General features: G+C 53.8%; 1 protein-coding gene across 4 annotated transcripts; it reads left to right on the forward strand.

Annotated features, from left to right (window-relative positions):
- The first annotated feature begins 6,041 nt into the window (after positions 1 to 6,041).
- Positions 6,042 to 27,358, forward strand: C1QTNF1 (C1q and TNF related 1). 4 transcript variants are annotated; one of them, XM_066381432.1, is made up of 4 exons: positions 6,042 to 6,203; positions 21,846 to 22,005; positions 24,558 to 24,697; positions 25,259 to 27,358. In XM_066381432.1, the coding sequence occupies exons 2-4, from the start codon at positions 21,857 to 21,859 to the stop codon at positions 25,807 to 25,809; spliced, it is 840 nt and encodes a 279-aa protein (XP_066237529.1). In that variant the 5' UTR covers positions 6,042 to 6,203; positions 21,846 to 21,856; the 3' UTR covers positions 25,810 to 27,358. The 4 variants fall into 4 exon arrangements, with proteins under 4 accessions (XP_066237529.1, XP_066237530.1, XP_066237528.1 ...); XM_066381433.1 differs by having other exon boundaries at positions 6,068 to 6,203; positions 21,843 to 22,005; XM_066381431.1 differs by lacking the exon at positions 6,042 to 6,203 and adding an exon at positions 7,377 to 7,833.
- The last annotated feature ends 274 nt before the right edge of the window (positions 27,359 to 27,632 follow it).

The raw sequence follows: 27,632 nt of genomic DNA on the forward strand, positions 1-27,632 counted from the left end.
AAACCCAAATGGGGTCCTAGCCGGTTGGCTCAGTGGTAAAGCATCAGCCTGGCATGTAGACATCCTGGGTTTGATTTCCAGCCAGGACACACAGGAGAAGCGCCCATCTGCTTCTCCCTCCTCCTTCTCTTTCTCTCTTCCCCTCCTTGCAGCCATGGCTCCATTTGAGGGAGTTGGCCCCAGGTGCTGAGGATGGCTCCGTAGCCTCTGCCTCAGGCATTAGAAAGAGCTCTGTTGCTTAGCAATGAAGCTATGTTCCAGATGGGCAGAGCATTGCCTCCTAGTGGGCTTGCTAGGTAGCTCCAGTCCAAGCTCATGCAGAGTCTGTCTCTGCCTCCCCTCCTCTCACTGAATAAAAAATAACAAAAATGCCAAATGGAAATGTGCTAAACAAGTGGTTCTGGATTTTGTTTTTGGTGGGGTGGGAAGGGATGAAGGCCAGGACAAAGCCTTCCAGTTTAAAAAATAAAACATTAATCCTGTGATCTTGAAAGCTCTCTAGGTGCTCCTTCTGGTTCCCAACACCCTTTGGCCCAGAGAGGTAACCACAATCTTGAAGTTTGCGTTAATCATCCTCACGCTTTATTTTATAATATTAGCAAATACGTATGTATCTCTAAACAATATACGTAGCTATAATAACTTCTACAAAAATGAAGTAAAACTGTATGCAGTGGATGAGAGAACCCGTTGTCCCCCAAATATTATGGGGTGTATTAATTTTACCAGTCGAATGGCATGAAAATTTTCCTCATTGCCTGATTGCTGAGCAGGTATGTAGCTTTCTTACATTTTTTGGTCATATGTATTTCTTCTTCTGCACATGCTGAACATCTCAGTGCTGCCTTTAGAAAATAGCCCATCCCTTCCCATCGATAGGTGTGCAACGTCAGTTTTATCATAGATCAAGTTTCCAGATGCATCGCTCTGCTTGGGGGCTTTTGGTCATGTTGTGTTGGTGTAATATTTCCTATCTGCTCCAATACTACTGTCCTTTTTTTTCTTTTCTTTTTTTTTGAAATTATTTATTTATTTTAGAAAGGAGAGAGGGAGGAAGAGAGAGAAGAGGGGGAGGAGCAGGAAGCATCAACTCCCATATGTGCCTTGACCAGGCAAGCCCAGGGTTTTGAACCGGCGACCTCAGCATTTCCAGGTCGACGCTTTATCCACTGCGCCACCACAGGTCAGGCACTACTGTCCTTTTTATTACTGTGGCAGACAAGTAGGCAGACATGAGCAGAGCAAGGACTATAGGCCAGGCCCAGAAGGCCACCAGGGCAGAAAGCCCCAGGAGTCTAGGAAAGGGCAAACTGGGAAGACAGGGATCTCGCCCCAAGGGTAACCTTTCCTCCACTAGCATGTTGCTAGTCATGTGGGTTAGACCCCTTAGCAGGGGAGGGAACGAGAGGGTCAGAATAGCCCTTAGGCATTAACCCCTAGGGACGACATCTAGGCCTCACTTGTGTTTCAACTCCAGGCCCAGAAAAGCAAAAGCAGCAAAACCGGACAAGCAATGCCATGGCTGACCTCAGGACTAGCCGCATTGCCTAATGACCCCTGCCCTGGCACCGCCCAATCAGTAAAGAACATGACCCTAAAAAGAACACACCTGGAGAGCTGATAAATATTCTATTGAGATCCTCCTCCAGATGTCTCCTAAATCAAAATCCCTAAGGATGGAGGACCCAGTGGCACTCTCTCTCCTGGGAGCACTCCCCTTGCCTTTCCCTTCCCTCTTCCCCTCTTCTTTCCCATCAGGCTTGTCTCCTAAACTCTAAGGATCCTCTAGGAGAGCAGTGGGCAGCAGCGGCTCATCCTGAGCTAACCCCTGAACCTGACCCCAAAGCCCCCTTTTCTCTGAGCTGACAGTAGCCCCACCGAGGCTTGCCTGTTGCTTCTTCTATTCCTGGCCCTTCGTTGTTTCATTCTCCCCAGCTTTAATAACCTACTCTCAAAATCACTTGGAATTGTGTTGGAAATTTTTCCAGCATTAAGTCAAGAATGCACACACTACTGGCTGTCCCTAGGCAGGCCCAAAGGGCAGATCCCCTGTTTGGTAACATTACCTCTTTATAATAAACCCACTACACCCCCCCACACACACACCTTTTGGAATATGAATGGGACTGCTTTGAATCTGCAGATTGGGAGAGAACTGAGCTTTTTCTTATGATATTGACTCTTCTAACCAAGAATGTAATTTACCTTTCTATTTACTTATATCTTTTTATTTTTTTAAATGTTCTTCAATATGGTTTGCAACTTTTCCCTTCACAACATAGCTTGTTCCATCTCATTTTAGAGAGAGCCACTCATCCTCTGGAGAGCAGCCTGGGTGGATGGACTGCTGTTGGTTTGCCCAGGGCTCTGTCATGTCCTGTCAGGGTATCTGTGATTCTTTCATTACAGCCATGCTTCAGGGCACATCCTTGAACTTATTATTTTGCACAGTTGTGAGTCTATCTGTAAGAAAGAGTACTGTGTCAAAGGGTGTCGCATCCTCTAGTGAACAGACTTCCGGACAGGCAGTGCCGTGAAGCTTGTGCTCCTTACTGTCAACAATGACTCAGCGATCGTGTCCACATCGGTTTCCCCTTTGATTTTCATTCTCTGAGTCTCCTTGGCATCGTGGGAGACCTCCCCATGGCCTTCTGCAGGACATTATCTCCTTTTGTTTGTGGCTCTGCGTAAAAGACTAAAAATTCCTCCCTCTCATTATTCATTCACGTGTTTCCTCATCTCCTTATTCACTTCACAGTCAAGTGCTTAGAATTGTGCAGGCCACCAGGGGGCCCTCCCATTTTACTCATTAAACAAAACGTTGCCTAATTGGTCCATCTCTGCCCATCTCTGACTAACTAAAAGTCCTAAAAAGGAATTCCCTATGTCCGGATGTACATGTTGAGAGATAGAGAAACTGAGGCATGGGGCACTATGAGACTGGGTTAGAGTCAGAAAACCCATATGCAGTCAAAGTAAGGCTGTGAACGTAGTTGCTCACCCCTGAGCAACTTGAACATCTTTGCATCTGGCGTGCTGAGGGGATGCCCTTGGAAAGGCCTGTGCTCCTCAGACAAGGGTCTTCTCCAGGCGTGAGGAGCGGAAGGCAGGAGATCAGCCTGTTTGGTCTCTGCAGCTGCCAGTCCTGATCCCCACCTGCCCTGAACCTTCAGACCACGGGCACCACCGTCCAGGAGCAGTGAGCGTGACCAGCAGCGAGGGAGGCTGGGTCTGGCTGCCACGTTTCCATCTCAGCTCCTTCTCCAAATCTCCAAGGAGACAGTCCCACCCCTTGGCAGTGGGACCCTGCCACAGAGCCTGCCTGTGGCTACCCTTTAGAACGGAATGCAAAAGTTTGCCATACCAGCCTCTCTGCCCGTGTGGGACAACTGGACAGCCTGGCCCAGAATAGCTGGGGAGGCCGACCGTGAGAGCCACAGTGGGAAAATCCCAGGGCTGCTAATGATGGACTGTGCTTATTTGGAACCGGGCATCTTACAGATCCGGACAGAGGTCACATGGTTTTCTGCAATGAGGAGAAAACAGACAGGGTAAGGAGCAATGACATACCCAGGGAGAGAGAAGGAATTGGTAAAGCAACTGGGGAGGACACTAACTATGCTCCCCTGGGCAGTGATCACAGGGAATGTTCTTCCCCCATGGGTCTCTGGGCTTTTTGTCCCGGAAGCTGCCCTTGTCTTGAGAATGTTCAGGAAGTCTTCTGGAGTTTGACCCAGACATCCTAGCTTTAGTGTAAGAGGTGGGGCTCCTCCGGAATTCCAGGGTGGGCGTGGCCTGCAGCCCTTTGCGAGGCCAAGAGAGAGACCTTGGGGGGTGGGGCCTCCTCATTTTGGTTGGCCCTGGCTGTGGATCCATCCAAGGCTGATGAAACTGCTGCTGGCTTTGGGTTTGGGTTCTGATTTGTTAATGCTGTTGCCTTGCTCTCTCACTCTCTTTCTTTCTTTCTTCTTCTTTTTTTTTTTTTTTTTTTTGTGTGTGTGTGTGTGTGTGATAACTCCTGTCCTAGTGCTGGTCAGGACTGTCCAACTGGAAGATATGTGCTGAACTAGAACATTCGCCCTGTTTGCTCGGGGACGCTATGGCTGGCCACGGAGGAGGAGAACCAAGCCATTTGCTGGACCACCTCGGGCTTGCCGAACTTCTACTTACAGTTTTAAAGCAGTAAATGATGATGACAAAGGTCATTAGGGACCTGACCAGCTCTGTGTTTGGGAGACCTATTTTGTTTCCTTTATTGAAGGCTGACTGACGTTCTTTGGGAGCCTGGCCTTGCAAACGTTTGCCCATGTACCTGCCGCCTGAGCCGCGGGTGGTGATGGTATTGCTTTAGACGTGCTCAGATCCCAGGGCCTGCTCTTCTGAGCTTCCCACGTCTCTGAGCTTTCTGTTTCACACAAATACCCTGGGAAACCCTGACTCTTGTTGCCACATTCAATACCACACTCCCACCCCCGGTTTCTGCCTCAAGGAAAATAAGTCATCCCGCCCTGGCCAGTTGGCTCAGCGGTAGAGCATCAGCCTAGCGTGCGGAGGACCCGGGTTCGATTCCCGGCCAGGGCACACAGGAGAAGCGCCCATTTGCTTCTCCACCCCTCCGCCGCACTTTCCTCTCTGTCTCTCTCTTCCCCTCCCGCAGCCAAGGCTCCATTGGAGCAAAGATGGCCCGGGCGCTGGGGATGGCTCTGTGGCCTCTGCCTCAGGCGCTAGAGTGGCTCTGGTCGCAACATGGCGACGCCTAGGATGGGCAGAGCATCGCCCCCTGGTGGGCAGAGCGTCGCCCCTGGTGGGCGTGCCGGGTGGATCCCGGTCGGGCGCATGCGGGAGTCTGTCTGACTGTCTCTCCCTGTTTCCAGCTTCAGAAAAATGAAAAGGAAAAAGAAAATAAGTCATCCCTTTACTAATTAATCTCTTGGGAGATATGGGAGCTCAACTCAAGAGGCTGGAGGGAAGGCGGCCACACTTTCAATAATGAAAATTATAATGACCATTCTAGCACTATGTGTGCTCTGTCAACCTTCATCAATAGCATAGGCACTGACAGTTTCATAATCCTTTACTCCAAGTCCCCAAAATATAAACAGCTCTGATACCTTAGTTTTCCCCTGAATTTGGCACAAACAAATTCGACACAATGATGTGGCTTGAACTGTGAGATGATGGATGGCATTCACTGACCCCAGCACAGAACTTGCTGGTGTCTGATGAAGGGGGCCGCCCCAGAGCTGTGTTGTGTGCTATGTGCATCTAACTCCAAACACATGTGGCCTCGCGGGTTCTAGATCAGAGACCTATGGGCCTCTCTCTGCTTTATAGCCTCCTCCATATAGACCTCCCATTAGACCGAGCAGCTGCAGCTGGAGACACGGTCATTATCTGGAGGTATTTCTAGATCTCTGCTCCACCCTGGACCGCTGAGTCCATGTCTTGAAATTATCTGAAAGGTAGCTGGCCTTTCAGTTCCTCAACCCTGAGACCATCTTGAACAGAGTCAAGGGGGGTGAACAAGCCCTCCATCTCTGCATCTGTTTCTCTTTGAAACTGTGTGCCCTGCTGCATGGTGCTGAGTTCTGTTACCGGTCAGCCTTGCCCAGGCCTGAGTGCCCTGGCTGGGACCATGGGGAGCTTTCCCATTGCATTCAGGGAGCTCCCCATCCACTAGCGTTCTGGGAGACACCTGGGTCCTCAACATCCTGGACAAAGGTCCTGCTTCTCTTGTGGTGTCTGTCCCCTGGTCTTCCCACTGAAGAAGCTATCTGAGGACAGAATAGAGGGGAAGGTCAGTGCCTGTGCTATGTGGGGCCTGGGTCTTGTTGACAGGAAATGGCCTCCTGTTTCGCACAGGATGAAGACAAGCTTATCTCTGGTTTTTCCTGTGTCGATAATCAACCAAGAACGTATGTTTGGCTGAGTCTCAGACACATGCCAAAGATCGGGTCAAGTCCTGAGTCTTCTAACGCCAACTGAAGCAGTGTTTCTGATGGGGACATGGTTTCCTAATCTTGCCAGAGATCCATGAACTTCTCCAGGCCACTCAGGACTAGGAGCATTTCTGCCTTTCCCCGCATGGTGGGGGGTTAGCTGCTGGGCCTCTGCAGAGTGGCCGCTGGACTCTCACTGGCTCCGCCGGCCAGAACTCACCCTCTTCTTCCGTCTCCACATTCTCAGCTTGTCCTGGTGTAAAGGTATGCCTGGTGGATGGCAGGCAGGCACCTCCCCCACTTTTAATTTCTTCCAGGCAGACATGTGGGGAGCAGAGGCAGGAAGGATAGTCCAAGGGGAGGTGGGGTGGGGGGAGTGCCTCCTAAGTCAGCATCCTGGGTTCCACATCTTCTGTCCGTGTGTAGCCAGAGAGAGAGAAGCCCTGGGTAGAGTGATGAGGAAACAGGAAGGGCAGGTTATGAAATCTGAGTAGGTTGGAGAAGATGTGGGAGCTAGGGTCCAGGAACAAGCAGAAAAGATACAAGACTGTTACCACAGCTGAATGCTGCTTCTCTGGCCAGATCCTATCTCTTCTCGTTATGTGATAAGATTCCAGAGTCCAGAACAAGCTGATCTGGCTCAGAGTTCGGGGCTGGAGACCAGCTTGACGTTGGGGGGGGGGGTGGGGGGCAGGGAGTTCCCAGAAAACCCAGGGCAGCACTGGGGCTGTGAGAGAGGGCCAAGGGACACGCTCAGAAAGAACTTGTGTCTAAAACAGGCAAAATGTCTGATTCACATTTCAAAGCATGAGACAGACATGCCACAGTCCCTCCCGGCACTATCCTCGCCCACCCCGACCTCGGGAAAATCTGCTTTCCCTAGTTAGGGGCTCCGGCACTACCCTCGCCCTCCCCGACCTCGGGAAAATCTGCTTTCCCTAGTTAGGGGCTCCGGCACTACCCTCGCCCACCCCGACCTCGGGAAAATCTGCTTTCCCTAGTTAGGGGCTCCGGCACTACCCTCGCCCTCCCCGACCTCGGGAGAATCTGCTTTCCCTAGTTAGGGGCTCCCAACTTTTGGATCTGAGCAGAGCAACAGACCATTCCCGTCCAGAGTGTGCATGCATCTATACACGTGCACATGTGCAATTTTGCATTCCACTCTGGGAGCTCACAGGTTTCCCCAAACCTGTCTGTGGTCCCCAGACCCCAGGTGGAGGCCCTGATTGAAGGCATATCTCAGGTCTGCCACCAGGTCTGGAGACTTGATCCCTCCCAGTTGGCTACAGTTGATCCATCACTGAGCTCCTTGAATCCCAACCCCCTCAGCCAAGCAGGCAACTTGGGCTCACCAACCCTCCTTGTCCTGGGCTGCCAGCCGCTCCCACACCAGGGCAGACTTCCAGACACTTAGAGTAGCCACCCCAGTCCCAGTCTGGGCTGGCTCTCAGGGGCAGGGGCGCGAGGGGAGGGCAGAGCGCTTCCCCTGCCCGCGGGCACACACACAGTTAATGCTTGGAGCTGCTGTTTGGATTGAAATGCTCTGGGAGCCTCGGAGGCTCGCGGCCGCTCACATCTGGCTGGGCTCCGCTCTTGATGCGTCTGTCTCACTCTCCTGGGCTCTTCCTTTACTTTCGAGAAACCCCGTTTCCGCTTCTGGCCAGAGAGACCTCAGAGCCAAGGAGGACAAGGTGCCCAGGGACTGGCTGCTGCCCTCACTGGCCTCCCCTTCCTTGCGCCTTCTCCCCGGAAGACTTTTCCTTCTTCCCGGCTCTCTCCTTCGACAAGTCTGTTCTTCCCCCGACCTGGGCCGGCATAGGCTCTGCCGCGGGGAGATGCTCTGAGAGGCGGTGCTGGGAGTGCCCAGAGGCCGCAGGGAGGACACCGACTGGAGGTAGGTGGCCGGGCTGGGACTCAGCCTGGCTAGACCCAGCGCTGCGCGGCTCTTTCTTGGGGCTGCAGCCTGGGTGCCAGGGCAGAGAAGAGTGGACACCTTAGCTGCCCACAGGCAGGCAGGCAGGCAGAGGCGGGTGGGAGGAACACAGTAGGAGGGGCCCCGTGGCAGTTGTGGCAAAGGGGCAGAAAGACTGGGCGCAGCAGGAAGGTCCTGGTGCCTGTTCTTGCTCCTCACTTTCCTGGTAGGAGGGAGGGTGGCCTCCGCGCCCCTCTGCGACTCTGGAGCAGGGGCTCCGTGGAAGATGGATGCTGTCAGGAATGATGGGACCTCTCCCTGTGTTCTGTGGGGTGTTTATCATGCTTCCCTCTTCTCTGGCGCTTTTCTGAGGGCATGGAAATGAAAGGAATGGTGCCCAAGTCCCTTCTGCACCTGTGGGGAGTCCCCCACCCCCGAACCGCCTGGACCACCTGACAGCCAGATTTGTCCAGCCCTGACTGTGGTCAACCCTGACCCCACACAGAACAGGAAATGCTGACTTGGGTGTTGGTGTTCTTGAAGGGGTTCTAGCCTGGATAGGGAGAAATAATGTCCCTTTCCTGGGAACCCTCCCAGGCTGCTGCCTGCACTGCGGAGAGTGGCCACTGGTCCCTGAGCTGCCCTCTAGCCTCTGTGAGTCTCTCTGGCACTGCCAGCGTGTGTTGTGCACCTCACCTGTCCTGGGCACCTACATCACGTTTGCCCCACTGTGCTGATTCTTGGGCAGCTCCTGTGTCTTTTGTGGACCCCCACGGGCAGTGGGCACTCGCAGCCCTCCTGGTCCACTGGAAGGGAGAGGGAGCTGCTTCCCTGGGGCTGTTCCTGTCTCTCTGGCTCAGCTTCTGAGAACGGAGGCGGTTGGGCACACTTGGAGGTTTGAACATGAGGAGTGTCCTGAGAAACTGAATTTTCTCAACTTCTTGCTAAGTCCCGGGTCCCTGGGGGAGGATGTGTGGTCCTCAGAGGCTGCTAGGCCTTTGCTTTTTATAGTGCAGGAAAGCCCGCCCCTGTGCAAGGTCACAAACACACTTGACTGTTGTGTGTGTGCTCCGTGGAGAGGCCTGCTGTGGCGGGGAAGTTCATTCTTCCTGAGGCCTGCTCAGCGTCTCTGCTGATGGGGGAGGAGGGAGAAGATGCAGGTGGGGGGGCATGATGGGGAACAGGACTGAATTGTCCCCTCTGCTCCTTCCTCCCCACTCTCTCCCTCCTGACCTGAGAGCTGAATGGACAAGAGGAGATTAGGGATGACCCAACAACAAAAACGACGACAACAACAACAGCCATAAAAATAAAGGCAGTGATGGTGCGTGTTACCTGGGCAAGCAGGCCCAGCGTGAACATCAGTTCTCAGCCATTCTACCATGGCACTGTCGCCTTGAGAAGCCCAGACAGGTGCGTGCCTTGCCCAGAGGCAGCAGATGAGGACCAGAGGCTGTAACTCACGTCTCAGTGCCCAGAGAAAGGGTATGATTGGTTCAAAGACTCACAGCTCTCCACTCTGAGACTGGAACCCTGAGCTTCTCATTTCCAAATTTCCACTTCCCAGCTGCCCACCGAGAAGGTGCCCCAGGGCAGAGGACAGCCAGGTTCTGCTCCCCAGGGACCCTTGCCCTCTCTTGCTCTCTTTCTTCCTTCTCCGACCATAAGTCTCTTGTGCTGCCAGAGAAGGTGCTCCCTGTACACAGCATGTCAGGGAGACAGAAAGTTGGCATGGGAGGTCTTGGGTGGGCTCCATACAGCCAGAGGGTGCTGCCCTCTCTCTGGGGCAGGTGCAACCAGGCAGCAAGGGGCACCTCACAAGTGGAGAGTTGAGAACGCTGACGTGGCCCCCAGGAAGGCACTGGCTCCTCCTTCCTGAGACGTCACCTCCCTATTCAGGGAACCAGCACAGCATAATTTTTTTAGAATATGCTTCTTTCTGTTGTTCTTTCTGGTGCCTTTCGCCCTCCCTCAACCCCCCCCCCCCCAGCTGTAATTAGCATGACTCACAAACCAAATATTCTGGCATTGAGCTTCACCCATCAAAACAAAGATGAAAAGAATTTCGTAGATACAGTGGTGCTGCTGGGCGTCCTCCCTGGACTTGAGCTTGTCGTTGTGTTTTTGTCATCAGAGGCTGGTGGCTTATGTGGGTCCCTGTTACTGGGACTGGGGGTGGCTGAGGCTCCGGGGCCTTTGGGGAAGGGTAGGGGTGACCACTTGCAAAAGAAAGGAAGGCTGGACAGGTTCCAGGTCCCCAGCTCCACTGACTGCCTCAGGTACCTCTGCCTGCCACCCCACGGGGGAGAGAAGTGGGTGTTTTGGTAGCAGTCTCGCTTCCCTGACTGGAGAATCCAGAGATATTTAATTGGGGGGTGGCCTTTCACAGCGATTCATCTTGGTGGTGTAACTACCACGTGGGGTGGGGGTTATTAATTTTTTCCTGTTTTTACCTGCTGAAATATGACTTCTCTGGAACTGAAATGAGGCAAAGCAGCTCCCTGGACAAAACCTCCCACCTCTCACACGGTGTGAGGAAATTCTCTGCCCACTCAGAGGACAGTATGGACAAGACCTGTCACAGCCTGAACAGGGCGCGTCACCTCCCTGTCCCTCCCTGGGGCAGCTTCAAGGGCCAGTCCCATGAGGCCCGGGATTTGGGACTCTCGGGAGCCTGCTGGGTCTTTGCTGGGTCCTTGGCCTGTCAGGGCCAGTACTGCAATCTAGAGTCACAGACAAGCAGAGGCTGGGCACACCGGCTCCTTCCCTCCTCTACATGCCCCACAGCGAAACTTCTGGGGTGCAGCCTGTGTCCTCTGATTCTTACCTTCTTGGCCTGGGGCGGGTTCAGTGGTGTGAGTAGCAGTGTGAGCCTGTGAGCCCTTTGAGGACATCTTTAGCTCTGCGTCCTCATCAAGGTTGCACTGAGAGATACCTGTGAGACGGGAGACACAAGCGGCTCTTGGCACCATGTGAGGGCTCATTCTCACTCACTACCGCTTTCCAGAACTGGGCACTGAAGGTGCCCACCCCACCAGGGTGTGTTCCTGGCCTGCCCTGGAGTTTCTGGAGTCAACCCCTTCACAGTTGTGAACAGGACTGGCACAGTCTAACTGGGACGTCCCGCTGGGTCCAGGATAGCTGTTGGACGGTGTTGGCCAGGCTGGGCCTCAGTGTCTGACTGTCTTCTTGGCTCCTGTATGGATTTTCCTTGAAAAAAGGGCAGAGCTGCACAGGGGAGTGAGGACAGGGAGCATGGGAGGGAGGTGGACAGGCGGGTGGGCCTTGGGGGAGGGGGCGTCAGGGAATGAAGTGCTTGGTGCCCTGTGCTGGGCCCAGGGTTGCTGCTGACCACTGGTAAAACAAAACAAAACAAAACACTATGCCAGTGGAATGCCCCAGACTCTTTCCCTCGGTTTGCACCTGCACCCCCAGTGGGGCCATCTGTTCCCAGTCGCCCCCTGCCCTGGGGACCAGGGAAAGAAAAGGACGGCATCTGGACACGCTGTCAGTCCTGGTGGATTGGCAGGCAGGAGCAGTTGGACTGGGCTGGCCCTGCAATGCTGCCCTGTGGGTCTGGGCTGGTCTTTGGGCTAAGAACTGCGCTATGTTTGGAGATATTTGGACCCTTTGTGAAGAGTCAAGTGGGAGCTGGTGAGAGATGAGTGGATTGTGGTGGGTGGGGGTGCTTATGGGGATTTTGGGTCTTCAGGTATCAGGTCTGCCCTCCCCTATGGAGGTATAGTTATGAGTCTCGGGGAGAGGAGACTCTAAGAATGGCACCTGCAGGTGGACGGAGCCAGGCCGGGAAGTTGGGGAGATGGGCTAGAGTTCGATGCCCACCCCTCTTTCTGTTCTTTTCCAGCTCCTGCAGTCCCCTGCTTCCTGTCCCTTCTCTGCAGGCACCCCTGCTAGGGGTCCACCCAGGCAGACCCCCAGGTCATACTCCAATCAGCTTCTACCCACCAGAGGACACTGGAGGGGGGAGAGGGAACAAAATCATCTCCACCTTTGCATGACCTGGTCCTCCTGTCTTCCTCCTCCCTTCACCCATGCTGGTTTCTACCCATCCTGCAAAAGCAGTGCATGCCCTAAACATGTACGCCAGTGGCCATGCTGCCCACGCCCTAAACATGTACGCCAGTGGCCATGCTGCCCACGCCCTAAACATGTACGCCAGTGGTCATGCTGCCCACGCCCTAAACATGTACGCCAGTGGCCATGCTGCCCACGCCCTAAACATGTACGCCAGTGGTCATGCTGCCCACGCCCTAAACATGTACGCCAGTGGTCATGCTGCCCACGCCCTAAACATGTATACCAGTGGTCATGCTGCCCATGCCCCATACATTGTGAGGGACCTCTTTCCTGGTTGGTGCTGTGCCTACATCCAAAGAAATTAAATTCCAGTGATGGGATTTAAGATGCTAGCAGGCTGGCATCCCTAGAGAAATCTCAGCACCTGGCAGAGATAAAGCACTCAGTAACCTGCTGAGTGAATGAATGAATGAATACATGAACACAAGGGCCCAGCTGGTAGTAAGCTCCTCAGAGCCAAATGTGCAACTGCTGTTCCAGGTGGAACCATGTGGGCTAAGTTGCTGGACACCTGGCAGTGGGGAGCTGCTGGACCTCAGGTTGGCTGGATGAGCCTGCCTCTCTGCCATCTTTCTGGAACCCCTTAACATGATGTCTCAGATATCCCTGGGTTTCACCTGAGCTTCAGCCCCCCCCCCCATTGTGGGAGCTGGGGTGAGGGCCTCCTTCACTCTGAGTCCATTTGCTCACCTGAGAAGTCAAAGTGCTTCACAGTGTAGATGAGACAGTGTGCCCAGAGCCTGGCACCTCATGGACACAATCAGGGCAGGAAGGTCTGTTAGAAGGACCCTCTGACAGATGATGGGGCAGCTCTAGGACTGTTAACCCGTGTGGCCATTGTGCAGAATTCCTAACAAGTGGCTCAAAGGTCGTCTCACGGCCACAGGCAACTTCTTCCAGCAGCAGGTGCCACTACTGAGTGGCGTGTCAAGGACAGAATGAATGCCCCTGCTCCTAGAAGGCATGTCATCTCCAGCTGGCCTGATTCTAGCACAGTTAGGCATCCATCCCTGCCCTCACCCATGTCCACAGCATCCCCAGGGCTTCTGCTCTCTTGTGAGGGCTGCTCGCCTGCCCCCGTGTCCTGGCACCCAGCCCTTGGCCTGTATGGAGTACACACTCAACAAACATGTGCGTGAGAATGTGGGACCTCAGTGCTGGGTCAGTTTCTATCCCACACGGTCCCACCTTGAGCCACAAAGTTTTGCCTCAGTGTCTCGAAGCCCTTCCTCCGTCCTGCCATTCTCTGTGTAGAGTCAAATTCCCTGGAATAAACAAAGTGCTCCCTTAAGTCCCAGGGTGGGGCTTATTTGACATTTTTCTAAGTGGAAAATAATGTGGATTTGATGAGAAAAAACATGCAGCTGTTATAGTGAAACCCAGAGAAGCCCAAGCAAGCATATGGCCAACACCCGTGTTTTCATCACCCAGAGACGGCTGCTGCTAGTGGCCAGGTGGGTGGCCTTCAGGTCCTTGTGGCTGAGTATGTGCGTGTGGGTGTGTATGTGCCTGTGTGTGTTTGCAACCTGGGTTTTCATTCATCGCCACTTACAAACGCCCCTCCATGTCGGTAAATAGTTATCTGTTTACAGGGGCCATGAATGAGTGCTGCTGGCAGACTGCCCCCCAATGGCCCCCAGCATCATTTACTTATGTATTGACGTGCCTGTCCTGGTTCACAGCTATCTGCCCCCTCCTTTTTAGACTGCATTGGCCACAGACAGTAGTGGAAGGTGTGTGTGGCTGCCGCCTGGATCCCCACCTGGATTTCAGTCTCTTGTTGTCATTGGGAGGCACCCTGATTGATTGAATTAGGCAATTTCTGCAGGATATTGAGGTGTAAACCTGGCTAATGGAGGCCGTGAGCTGCACCTGTTTCTGAAGCATTAGATCTTCTGAGTGTGGGAAAGAAGAGCATTTGAAGAGAAGATGGCTAGATGGCTACACCACCAGGGTTTCGTGTTCCTGTGACACTGAAGAGTGTGCCCTGCCTCACTCTGCCCCAAGCCACCCCGCCCTGAGTTAGGGAGAGATTTGCACACACTGGCTGGAGGCTCTAGCAAAATGTGTGTGGTCCTGAAGTCCTCTCAGATGGCAGTTCTGCTGTTGGCGCATGTCTGAGAGGCGATGTGGGGGTCAACCAGTCCTGAGAGCCAGATGGCATCACAGGAGACACAGCTCACATTCATGAGGAGTTCCTGTCCGTGAGACAGTTAGATGAAGAAGCCAACCATCCCAGATCTGCCTAACATGGATGCTGCAGAGGGGACTTCCTGGAGGAGGTGGCATTGGGCTGGTGTCTGAAGAACATCCATGGAGGAGGTGGTGGGAGAAGGAGACGAGCCCCCATGACTTGTGTTGGGGACTTCAAGCGGCTCCAGATGGCTGGAGTGAAGATCATATATACAGGGTGTGTGGTGGGATGACGGGACCAGAGGTGAAGCAAGAGCCAGATGGGAAAGCGCAGGGTTCAGAAGTTCCCTTTATTTCTGTGGGACTCCTGTTAAGCTAAGGGTGGAGATTCGCTCTGCAGCTCTGAAAGCCGCCACTAGAGAGCACTGGTGAGTGGCACCGACTTTCTTTAGCAGGAAGCCACAGGAGGAGCAGCTATGGGGCGCTGGGGGAGAATACAGGGAATGAACCGGGGTTCGAGGGTCTGTGACAGAGTGGAGAGATGTTGAAAAGATAGTGGGGTATCTGGGTCTAGCCCACAGCTAGTTGCCAAGTAGAACTTTCTGCAGACAGGGAATGTTCTCTGCACCGGGCTGTCCTGGAGGGTAGCCACTTACAGCGTACCTGTACTTGTGGGGTTGAGCATGTCTTCCTTTTGTTCTTTTTAACGAATCAGCCTCCACCGTGGCGACTGTTTTGGAGAGCACAGACCTGGAGCTCAGCAGACAGGCTGGGATGGGGACAAAGATTGGGGAGCTATTGGTTGAAGCCATCGTGTAGCAAGTGACCAGCAGAAAGGCTGTTGGGGGTGAGCAGCGGAGCTAAGTGCTGTCTCTAAGGGTCTATGGTGGAGCCGGGGCGGAAGCAGCCATGGTTACCATCGGCAGCCACTCCACAGCTCGCAAGTGAGGAAGGAGGAATGGGCGGGGCATGGAGAGACGTCAGTGCGCTCAGCCAAAGCAGTCTGGGCCGGACCAGGCGGTGGGGCTGACTGGACGCTGAGCTGAGTTCTATTCTTGACCTAGAGGCCCGTAGGCATGGCATGAAGCTTTCTTTTGCCAAGCGTCCCCTGGAGATTCCTGCAAAGTGTGGAAGTGAGGTGATGTCCAGGGATGTCAGTGCCACTGTGGAAGGATGGCGGGGAGAGTGGGGCACAGGCCTCGGAATCCCAGGCTCTTCCCTCCCTGTGTGGGGGTGGTCAGCTCCTGAGGGTGTCTCACTGCTGGGAAGTAGGCCAAGGGCCAGGTCACCTGCAGAGCGGGCTCACGAGCAGAGCAGCCTGGGTTGGTCTGTCACAGGCTTTTCTCTCTCAAATGGTTCTCAAAGCAGTGGCCAGCTCGCTGCCCAAGGCCCTGCAGCTGAGAGGTGATCTGAGGACAGTGCCCCAGTCAAGGAAATCTTTGTTTGTGCTGGGCTGGCCAGGTGCCTTGGGAGGCCTGACGCCTGCAGCCCACATGGTCCCCCTGTTTGCAGAGCCTGGTCGGGAACTTCGACTGCTTTCACTCTCTGCACCAGGTGAGCCATTCCAAGCAATTAGATGCCCCCAGAGAGGATGGAGATGTTTTAATATGAGGGGGGTGGAGCCTTCTCCTCTTCCCTTTGCTGTTTTGTCCCAAGCCAGGTCTTGTTCTTCTGTGGGGAAAGAAACCACTTACTTACCACTGGACAGCCCCAACTCCATCCCTGGCCATGGACCTTGGGGGTAAACAAATAAACCCTCATACCTTAAAAAGTGAACCCTCCTTCTCTAAGCCAGAGAGCGACTTCTTGGAAAAAGCAAAAGAGGGAGAGCCAGTGCGTAAGGTGGAGCCAGGACACTCACGCCTCTTGGGAAAGCCACTGTTCACCTCCAGTTGAGCTGAGTACTTTCATGAGGGATCCCATTCCCCCGCTGCCGCTCCTTCTGCAAGATTGAGGGGAGAGCAGAGGAGGGCCTGAGACCAGCTCTGGGGCTGTCCAATCTCAAAAGGAAAATGAGATGCGAAAATGGGCTTCTAGAATTGGTAACGAATGCTGTTCGTCAACGGGAAGTCATGCTGCCTCCCACCTGCTCATCACCAGATTTTGGTCAGTTGACAGTAAGTGTGATGAATGGCTTCTGGAGAAGCAAACCCTGGTGGTCATCAGAGCCAGAGGGACACCCCAACATAGCACCTTCTCCTTCCTAGGCACCCCAGAGTCTGATCTGAATCCAGGAGACCTCCTATGGGGACTGGAGAACTCTGAGCATCTGTCTCCGCAGGGGCATTCCAGCCAGCAGATGTCAGAGCAGAGAGGGCAGCCTGCGGCTTCCCCCTGGTTGAGAGGATACTGGGGAGGAAGAGGGGGCAGGAGCAGGGGCTGGTTGAGGGATGGCTGATGCCTCATGTAGAAACGATGAAGGACTGAGGCTGACCTACATTGCATCCTTGACCTAGAAGATGTGAGGTGTGGGAGGAGGTCCTATCTGATGCCAAGCTTCCTCAGCAGATGCAGGTGAAATTTGAGAGTGATGTCTAGGCTGTAGAAAAGCCAGACAAAGGTATTATTTGTCTTGGGTGGACAGGGTCTGGGACACAGCCAGAGCTCCTGGAAAGCGTGCACTATAGGCCAGGGGTAGAGAGGAGACGAGATCTTCAAGGGGGATTAAAGAGGGCTGGTGGCTGATTCAGTGTGGCGGGTGCAGGAGAGGAAGGAGCCTAAATGACTCCCAGATTTCTGTCTGCTCTTTGTTTGTAGCTCTGATTTACTCCCCCTCTGGCTTCGTTTTGTTGCAACAGAACTGTCCAATGCAGCTCTACGGTGAGCAAAATGTTCTATTCTGTGCAGTCCAACAGCATGGTAGCTACCAGCTATGTGCCACTATCAAGAGCTTAGATGTGGCTAGTGTAACTGAAAAACTGAATTTTTAATTAAAAAAAAATCTGTTTACAGTGAAATAACCACACGTGGCTCATAGCCATTGCACAGGACAGGGCGGTCTAGTGTTTCTACCCACTTACTTTCTGAGTCAACTCTGCCATCCTGCCTCAAGCTGTAACTGGGGGCATGTCTGTTTCCTTCGCTGGACTGTAATTTTTGCGAGTTTATGGTCACGTTGCCATCTCCCTGGCCCCTGCACAAGCTGTGCAAAGCATGGGCATTCAGTAAGCCACGCCTGGGGAGGATTTTTCTGCCGAGAACACGTTCTTGAGCTGCAAGGGCAGTTCGACTTGTCCTTGTAAACTGTTGCTCATCCATGGAGATCCTAGTTCTTCTCTCTCTTGGAATAGCTGGCCACCTGATGAGACTAAGGAAGAGGGAAAGCCATGTTTATAAAATGCTTTCGTCAAGTGCCACTGGGCTGGGTGTGGTGTCAAGACCCAGTGCAAACACGTGGTGCCTGAGCTCCAGAAGGTTACTGCGCAAACTGGGTGGCATGACAATGTGGAGCTGAGTGGGACCAAAAAGGGTAGGGCCCCTTTTCTTTTCTTTTGAGAGTGAGAAAGAGGAGAGGGGGATAGACAGGGGCAGACAGACAGAAAGGGAGAGAGGTATGAAGCATCAGTTCTTCATTGCAGCACCTTAGTTGTTCATTGATGCTTTCTCACATATTGCTTGACCAGGGGCTCCAGCCGAGCCAGTGACCCCTTGCTCAAGCCAGCGACCTTGGGCTTCAAGCCAGCGACCTTGGGCTTCAAGCCAGTGACATTTGGGCTCAAGCCAGTGACCAGGGGGTCATGTCTATGATCTCATGCTCAACCCATTGACCCCATTGCTCAAGCTGGTGAGCTTGCGCTCAAGCCGGCAACCTCGGGGTTTCAAACCTGGGTCCTCAGTGTCCCGTGCTGACACTCTATCCACTGCGCCACTGCCTGGTCAGGAGGTAGGACCCATTTTCAACAGAAGGGAACTTGGATGTGTCTGTGAAACTTGTCTACTTAAAAGCTGCATCCCAGGTCCATCCAGGTGTGGGAAGGGATAAAAATCATCAGTGAAGAAGCAGCCTCGGGCTTCCTGCCTTCCTCCAGATCTTGCAGTTGGCTCAGCCGGCCCTATTGCCCGCTCTCTTCCTGTAAAGGGGGTGGGAATTCTTTCTTGTTGGGAGACAGGAAGCTGGAGGCTGATAAAGAGAATGGGGGAGAGGAGGGTTGAAGAGCTGCAGGTCCGAGTGGCAAGGTGGTGGAAAAAGATTCATGGGATTGTTGTAGAATTTGGCAAACGGACTTCTTCCCAGTGTTTGGGAGAGGCAAGTCCAGAACTTGAGTCATGTTGGAATCGACCTCAGATGCCTTGACCGCAGGCAGCCCGCAGGCTGGACCCTGTGGGCCTGGAGGCTTCGTGAGGGCACTTCTGGGACCCGTCCCCTCTGCCGAGGGCAGTACGTTCTCTGAGCTGTCTTCCTGGGAGCAAACGGCTCTCTGTTGGGGTGTCAGTCAGAAGACATGGCTCAGAGTGGGCTGCAGCCAAGGCTGGTTAGATGTTGGGCAATCCTGTGACCATGTGTATATAATATAAGGTCACCATGCTGACTTTGCTGCCTGACTCGGTAAAACGGTTTTGAAGCTTTTTCTGAAGAGGGAAAGGCTTTGCTCTAGATTTGCTTTGGCAGCTAAAGAGGAGCCTCTGTGGCCCTCACTGTTCGCCTGGTACCCCTACCTCTGTGCTGAGCCCCTGCACGTGCCACCCCGCTGACCCCATCGCCCCCAAGCCAGTCACACCCTGGTCTCTGTCAGCCTCCAGCTCCTTCGATCGAGGTTCAAAAAACCCTTTTCCTTGCCAGAAAGAGACATACCAACAGGCAAAGTGATGCTCCTCCTAGGGGCAGAGCCCTGAGCCTCACCCGGGGAGTGTTGGCCTCCTGAGGGACATTTGGAACACTGGGGACATTTCTGGGCATCCCAGCTGGGGTTGGGGGTATGCTGATGGAAGCTAGTGGGTGGAGTCCAGGGATGCAGCTAAACATCCCACGATGCTCAGGACAGCTGCCCACAACAGTAAATGACCCTGCCCTATAGGTCGATGTGCTGAAGTCAAGAAATCCTGGGGAGACTGGGGCCCAAGGTAGCCTTTCACCTTCTTTTGTTGTTTCCCAGCTTTTCCAAGATGAATTATTTTGGATTCCAAAAAAAAGGTTTAAAGAAAGGCAAACCTCTTTTCCTTAAGTTAGGCAAACTTCTCATTTCAAAGAAAGAAAAAAAAGATCAATTATGAAGGCGCCAAGGAAAAACAGGAAATACAGAAATAGGGACATCAACAGATTCAGAGAGTTGGACTCGACATACACCGGGGGAGTAGCATCAAGTTCAGGGTGATGCAGGCGGCTGGCTGGTCCAGGAGGTACACGGCCGCGTCCCAGGCCCAGAGCGCGCACTGCGGGCTGTGTGGAACCTCACAGGCCAAGCAAAACTGCAGAATGAGACAGCCTGGAAAAATGAACATGAGAAGGAGGAGGGAGAGGTTTGCCAGTCGAGACTCTGGGAAGGCTTCAGGAGGCACATGAGGGTCTTGAAGACCAAGTCTGATTTTGATGTCATCTGAGGAGAGCCTGTCGAGTTCAGATAGCCACCCCCCCCCAGCACTTAAAAATTGGGCAATCTTAGGCTAATCAGCTTTTCTTTGCCTCCAATCCTTCATTTGTAAATTTGGTGTGATAACGAATGAATATTATCTCCCTAGTGGAGTCACTGCAGGTTTATCTGAGGTCTGTGATGGGGTAAAGATGGTTACTGGGATGTGTTCTCAGACCAAACCCTGACAGATGGGGCTGTGGGGGGCACTGGATGGGGCCCGCTTGCCCAGCACAGTGCCTGGTACCCGTGGTTGTTGGGCCCATTAGCCAGGTCACTGAGAGAAAGGAAGAGGGGACAGGGCAGCAAGCACCTGGACTAATGCCAGCTGTTTGGGGGTGTGGCTGGACCCTGATTCTCAAAGACCAGCAACACTGGCAGCGCCTGAGGCCTTTTTGAAAATACAGGCACTCATGGCCCTGCCCCAAACCCACTGAAGCAGAAACTACATTTTAAGACTTCCCAGGTGATATGTGCATGTGAAAATTTGAGAAGCAGGAAGCCCGAGCACCGAATGAGGGGTGCTGTGCTATGCGGCTGAAGAGTGGGGACATGCTGGGGAGGGGTGGGCGTGCCCCCCCAGGAGCCGGGAAATGATGGGGAGGTAGTTAGGTATATGGGCAGATTAGATTTTAACATGTACTTTATACAATAACATATATATGTTCACTCTCCTTGGCAAGTGGGAGGAGGTAGTAAAGATTTTGGGTGGCGGTTGGTCCAAGCTATCTCAGTCTTTGGCAAGGTCTCTGGGCGTTGAGGCTTGGTTGGTAGAGAACTTGGAGGCGGGGGGGGGGGGGGACGGGACAGCTAATCCCCGGCAGTGGGTGGGGTGGGGGAGTAGTGCAGAGGTGTGGGTGACAGGGAAGAAGGGGGTTCCTAGGAGTGCAGCCTCCCTGGCTCTGAGTTATCACATCTGCCTTTTCTGTCCCAGGCTCTGGTCCCTGCTCTCTGCCTCCCCATGTCCTCTTGACTTGGTACGGGGTCTCTTCATGCAGAGTAAAGCACGTGGCCCACAAGTCAGCCCAGTGGGGAGGGTCATGCTCTCACCACCAGCAGGACTCTACACAGAGGGGTGTTTAAACGAAGCCTACAGCTTCCCAGGTGTGTGAAAGGAGCGCTCATTTGGGCACTCACCAGCACAGAAAGCAATCATCTCCGTGTTTCAGTTTCCCTAAACATAAAGAGCAGTTGAAGGAAAGGTCGACCCTGGCCAGATAGCTTGGTTAGAGCATTGTTCTGAAGTGCAGAGGTTGCTAGTTCGATCCTCGGTCAGGACACATACAGGAACAGATATTCCTGTCTCTTTCCTGTTCTCTCCCTTACCCTCTCTAAAATCAAGAAAATAAACATTAAAAAAAAAAAAAAAAAAAGGAAAGGTCAGACTGTGGCCCAGCTTTCCTGCCTGTCTCAGTCACCACCTGACCCCACTACTAACATGGCAGGGGACTCCCGTTTTTTCTCACAGATCCTCCGAAGTGTTTAATTGTGAACAGGGGCGGGTGAGGACTGACCATAGTTACCCTTAACTAAATGCCAGTGGGATGTTTTGTCTGTTTTAAAGCCCAAACTCTGTTCCCTTATGGGCTCACTGGGGACCCCCAATAGACATCTCTTTCTGGAATGAGAAGGGTCCTGTCCAGGGCTTTGCCAAGAGCACTGTGAGTGAGAGAGATGGGGTTGGCCTCCATGGATGATGACCACCCGCTGGTCCTGACATCCTCCCTAAATTACAGATGCTTCAGGACACTTACTGGAGCGCTCCCTGGTGGCCACAGAGCGATGTGTTGCCACCTCGGCAGGGCTGAGGCTACAGGCGTGGGCTATGTGCACATGGATTATATGAGTGGGCAATGAAAGTACATGTAAGTGTGTTGAGTGTGTGTGCATGCATGTGCAAGGTGTGCAGATGTTAGCATGTGTGCCTGTGTGAGTGCATAAGTATGTGCATGTATATGCACCTGTGAGTGTGCTTACGTGTGAGTGTGCACTGAGGCTTGTGAGAGTGTATGTGTGTGTTGAGTGTGTGAATGTGAGTGTGTGTGCTGCATGTGTGAGTGTGAGACAGCATATGTGTGGTCACCCTCCCAATAGGGCTGTGGCTGGGGCACTTCCTGGCTTCGTGGGTCTTGCTTCTCGCCTGTTTCCCTGTGGAACCTCCCAACCGGCCCTCTTCCCATGTGTCTCTCCCAGCAGGGCACGGCGGGATGATGGGCTCCCGTGGTCTGGGACTCATGCTGGCCTGCCTGCTGCTTGCCTTCACCTGTGGTCCAGTGCTGGGCCGCCTGCTACCTGGTGAGCAGGAACAGCAGGAGCTGGAGGGGACCGAGGAGCCGCTGCTGGGCCACACTGAGAGGTGAGGCTGCAGATGTGGGTGCAGGTTTGCATGCAGGTGAGGCTGCAGGTGTGGCTCCAGGAGCTTCGGATTGACTGGGCTGAGTCTGGGGTTCCGGCACCCAGGTGGCCTGCCCCCCTCCAGATGTAAGGGAACTGTATTGAGGCTGAGGAGCCGTCCTAGTGGAAGCTGGGCCTGGAGGACAGATGAACCATTTCTCCTCCCAGTGACCCAAGCACTTAACAGAGCTGAGAATGGGAACAGCCCCATTCCAACCCCACAGAAATGCAGGGCTGGGTGGGGCTTTGCAGCCACATTTTTAACCAGCAAACCCCACCCAGCCCCTGTGCCTTTCCAGTCTTGTTTTTTTTTTGTTTTTTGTTTTTTTTTACAGAGAGAGGGATAGACAGGGACAGACAGACAGGAACGGAGAGATGAGAAGCATCAATCATTAGTTTTTTGTTGCGGGTTGCAACATCTTAGTCGTTCATTGATTACTTTCTCATATGTGCCTTGACCGCGGGCCTTCAGTAGACTGAGTAACCCCTTGCTCGAGCCAGCAAACTTGGGCTCAAGCTGGTGAGCTTTGCTCAAACCAGATGAGCTCACGCTCAAGCTGGCGACCTTGGGGTCTTGAACCTCGATCTTCCACATCCCAGTCGGACGCTCTATCCACTGCGCCAACGCTTGGTCAGGCTCCAGTCTTGTTTTGTTTTGTCATAAGATGTGCTGGAGTTCTAGGAAGAAGAAGCAGGGACCCCCCCACGACCCTGACCATTGGAGGGAGGACTGCTGATACCTGGAGACAGAAGCAGCGGCTTTCTTGGAAGTTCTGAACTTTTTCCAAAGGGCATTGTCTCCACACTCATGACCTTCAATGACACAGATTTCAGGCTAATTGGGATGTTTTGTAGGGATACACAAAATGTTTAGAATTACTCATGAAACAGTCATGAGGTCCTAGATGCCCAGGTGACAGCCTGATACTGGCTTTCAGTTTGTTCATCATTTTGAGCACTGGACTGACCTGATACCCAAGGCCTTGGACTGTCTTTAGAGTACAGTGTGTCTTTAGAGCATAGCACTGGAGCAAAGCAACATCCCTCCCCTCTTCTTCCCTGTCCTTTCTTCTTTTTCATTCAACAAACGTTGATCGAGTGCCTATCGTTGGTCTGGCAACCCGCTAGGCACTGGGACAAACACATGAATGACACTGTCCCTGGCCTCCAGGAACTCTGAGGCTGTGGAGGACAGACCCACATGACCCAATGCAGTGACTGGGGGGCGCTGGGGGAGACTAAGCAGAAGGTGACTGTGTCTTTAGGACATGTGGGAACCTCCCAGGTGCAGGAGGGGGGTTCGCCCTGAGGCTAGGATGATGTACATGAAGGCATGGCTGTGTGGTGTCTGGCAGCCAAGGGCTCCCAGCTGAGTAGAGGATTGAGGACAGGAGGGTGGACATTGGGAGGAGAGACTGATTTGGTGGGGAGAGCTCTGTCCCAAAGCCCACCTACAGAGGAGTCATGGAGAGGTTTAGATCTGAGGGAGTTCTAGAAAGAACAGAGGAGAGCAGAGAGGAGGATGAGTTGTCACAAAGGGTGGTCTACAAGAGATAAGGAGGACTCGGGCCCAGTCCTGAAGGCACTGGGGGTGGGGGGGCTCAGACCCTCGTCATCCTCAGAGGATAGCGGTGAGGCCAAGGAAGCATCTAGAATGAGGCTGAGAGTCCCATTCCGGAGGAGTAATGATGCTCGGAAGATGGTTTGGAAAGAAAAGATTCTAGGGATGGTACCACAGCGACAGGTCATCAGCTTTAGACACATCACACGGTGGATGGAGCTTGTGGAATCTCTGGGTAGAGACTTGTGGCAAGAGTTGGAGGCAGAGGCCCATCTGGGAGTCCAGGGCTTGTGGATGGCTGAATTTAGAGCATATAGAACCATTTCCCAGATTGTCTGGGATTTGAAGCAGGATTGAAGTTGGTCCAGTCACTGCAGAGGGGTAAGCGACAGTACACTGCAGTGCTGCATATTGCCACAAGGTGGCAGCATGGGGCTGTCACCGTTCACTCTGCCCAGGAGCCAAGTCTTCAAATGCCCGGCTGGAAACATTAGTCTCCAGCTGCTGCTGCTCAAAGGGACCCCAAAAACCTAGTCTAACCCTCTCATTTACAGTGATTCAGGTTGATATAGCATCCTCTAGAATCATAAATGCATGAAGGGGATGGCCAGTCACAGCTCATCACACAGTGTCCAAAGACCTCCTACACAGGGGCAGATTTCTCCCAAGCAGCCTGTCTTGCAAAGCCCCCAAACTATTGCTGTTTTTGTTATTATTGTTTCCATGATAATAAACTGCTATTACCAGAAGGCAGGGGGCTCTTTCCCAAGTCTCACTGAGGGTCCCAAAATTCACCAAGAGTCAATGGGTCTCTGTTGGCAAAGCTCACACAGCTTCGCAGGTCCGGACAAACAAGGAGGCTGGTCAGGGACACCAGACCCTCTGGCAGCAGAGAGAGGTGTCCCTGGCTCTGAAAGCTCACGGCTTTCACTGTGATATCTTTATTCCCTTAGGGCTGAAGAAAAGCATGAAAACTACAGCCCCAGGCAGGGCGAGAAGCCCCCAGCTTCCCGGTGCTATCGCTGCTGTGCCCCTGGTGCCTCTGTGCACCCCGCTGTCCCAGTGCCACAGATCAATATCACCATCCTGAAAGGTCAGGGCGCTGCAGATCCAAGCAAAAGGACCTTCCCCTGGGGGGCTGGGCTGCTCAGTCCAGACAGGGTGGAGGGACCAGGATGGCTCCCCTCGCACAGGAAGTGGAGGCCGGCTGTCATCAGAAGGGAGGGGGAGGAAATTCCATCTCTGAGGTTCTTGGCCCCTTTCCAGGAGGAGAGATGGGACCTCCTCCATCTGCGTTCAGACTGCAGTCCTCTGGGCTCTGTGTTTTGAGGCCTGGCATTGCCCCCTCCCCCAGCCATCCACACGCCTGGGCCCCGCACACAACAGACATGCCTGCATGGCCTTGCAGAATCACAGAGAAGATATGCAGCCGGGCCCCAGTGGCCTGGGCCAGCCGACAGCTGCAGTCCATTTGTGTTGAGTGAGCCACAGCCTGGACCCAGCGCCTGTTGCGTTTGGACAAACCCATATGCTCCTTTGTCTTTGCCAGGACTTTCCAGAAGGAAAAAATAATTCTGGCTTCTGGATTAAAACAGAATCATCTTTGAGGTTAGGTCTGCTTGCTTGATGCTGTGTGTTTTTCTGTCCCTTTTAGGTGAGAAGGGGGACCGGGGACACCGGGGCATGCAAGGGAAATATGGCAAAACAGGCTCAGCAGGCGCCCGGGGCCACATGGGGCCCAAAGGGCAGAAAGGTTCCATAGGGGCCCCCGGAGACCGTTGCAAGAACTACTATGCCGCCTTCTCGGTGGGCCGGAAGAAGCCCCTCCACAGCAACGACTACTACCAGACGGTCATCTTCGACACGGAGTTTGTGAACCTCTACAGCCACTTCAACATGTTCACGGGCAAGTTCTACTGCTACGTGCCCGGCATCTACTTTTTCAGCCTCAATGTGCACACCTGGAACCAGAAGGAGACGTACCTGCACATCATGAAGAATGGGGAGGAGGTGGTGATCCTGTATGCCCAGGTGAGCGACCGCAGCATCATGCAGAGCCAGAGCCTGATGTTGGAGCTGCAGGACCAGGATGAGGTGTGGGTGCGCCTCTTCAAGGGCGAGCGTGAGAATGCCATCTTCAGTGATGAGTTTGACACCTACATCACCTTCAGCGGCTACCTGGTCAAGCACGCCACCGAGCCCTAGCTGTCGCCCTCCTGCTGCGCAGCCAGAGGTGGACTTCCTGTTCTCCCCCTTCCCCGCTCCTGCCCCACCGGACCCCTGAGGTCCAGCACCAGGCCAGCTCCCATCAGCTCTTTTCCCAATCTGGGTTACCCTGGCCCCCACATCCCCAGCTTTGGTACTTGACACGAGGCCCTTCACAGGAAAGGAGGGAGAAACAGCTGTGTGGTCCTGGTCTCACTGTCTCTGGAGATGAAATCACAGGGCAGGTGCCCGAGAATGGCCAGGCATCCAGCTCCCCTCTGTGGACATATCCTTAACTAACCCCTGCACAGCGCCCCGTGACACAGCAGGATGTCCCAGAGTAAGACATCCTTCCACCTGACGCTTGAAATAATTACATGAATTCCAAAAGCCAAGATGAGTACAGTGACCACGGGGAAAGGAAGTTGTCACTGTGGCCTTTCCATAGCCGGAGGCCCATTTTCTTGTGAGGTTTCAGGAGGCTCCTTTTAATGGGAGACTGAAAGTAAACCTCATCTGGCTTAATTCTTCTAGGCAATGTATGAAACTTCTTGTGAGACAGCTGGACTGATATCAAGGTCTTGTGGACATTCCCTGTGGCCTTGTCCAAGGGTTCAGGGGTCTTTCTGAGCCACCACAGGGAGGGGGGTCAGGCTGGGGAAGCAAATGTCAACTCCCCAGAGTGACGACCAAGCCCTTGCCCTCTGTGCTGGGAAAAGCAGCCTGCTCATTGGAACCCACAGGCCCCTGACAGCAGCTGGGGACCTCAGGGTCCCTGATATTTCTGGGGGAAGCAAAGCTCAGTGCCACCCAGGCAGAGCCATTGATCCTGCCCCCTTGACCTTGGGCAGGGCCTCCATGCTGCCATCCTGGCATCAGCTTCTCTCAGACAGGCCCCCCCGGAGGCAGCAGGCTTGATGCTTCAGCAGCCGTCATAGTTGGACAATGTTCCTACAACCCCTGACGGCACCTGGTCTCAGGTTCCTGCTTCCCGGAGGGTTTGGCATTCAGCCCCTGGGCACCCTCCCCCAGGCCTCTTGGCCAGCAGCCTAACACCATGCAGGAGCAGAAGAAAGGAGAGGCTGAAGGGGCTGGAAGGTCCCCTCTGCCTGTCCCAGAGCTTCTGCAGGACTCAGGCCCGGACACCAGGGGAGAAGGCATGTCTTACCATGGGGGTCAGGACCCCTCTCTGAGGTGGATGAGGGCTGCCAGCACGGGTGCTCTGGCCTGTGGCCAACTTGGGCCTGGCAGCCCTTTCTGCCTCTGATGAATGACCAGGGCTGGGCCCCTTCCTACCTGTGTGGGCCCTAAGCCCTCCAGGAGGCTTTCCTCCCACCACCTGGTAAGCCTTGGTCTTGACCGAGGCCTCTGCCCTCCCTGGGTCAGGCCACAGGGTCTGGGGTCCACACACCCCTCCCTCTGAAGGACTTCTGCTGGTCAGAGGTTCAAATCCGTGTTTCCACAGGCGTGTCACCCAGCAGGGCTCCCGCTGCTGCTTCCTGCTGTCCTGGAGCTTTCTCAGACAACATTAAACTTGGAATCATGTGTTTCAGCCTAATGGTTTTAGTCTGGTCATTGAACCTCTCTCTCCCCACCCCCAAACCCCACCTACTGCCCGTGGGCAGCCTGGGGACAGGGGAACCCTGTGGGCACAGGCTGGCCCCTGAACTGCCTCTTATCTCATGGGTGTGTTTCATAGGCTCGGTGGAAGCAGCTCCATTGGACGCCCTGTGCTAGGAGGAGTCTTCTGGGCAGGAAGGGGCAGGACTAGGACAATGGTATTTGTTTCCTGGGGTGGCCATGACAAACCCCACAAGCTTGAT

Source organism: Saccopteryx leptura, chromosome 4, assembly GCF_036850995.1.
Source record: "Saccopteryx leptura isolate mSacLep1 chromosome 4, mSacLep1_pri_phased_curated, whole genome shotgun sequence".
NCBI lineage: Eukaryota > Metazoa > Chordata > Mammalia > Chiroptera > Emballonuridae > Saccopteryx > Saccopteryx leptura.

Excerpts from the sequence above, each read along its gene's own strand:
- C1QTNF1 (XM_066381429.1), top strand. The coding sequence starts at position 7,536 with ATGCGTCTGTCTCACTCTCCTGGGCTCTTCCTTTACTTTCGAGAAACC. Across the intron at positions 22,006-24,557 it reads CTGCTGGGCCACACTGAGAG|GGCTGAAGAAAAGCATGAAA; the intron begins GTGAGGCTGCAG and ends TTATTCCCTTAG. Across the intron at positions 24,698-25,258 it reads CAATATCACCATCCTGAAAG|GTGAGAAGGGGGACCGGGGA; the intron begins GTCAGGGCGCTG and ends TGTCCCTTTTAG.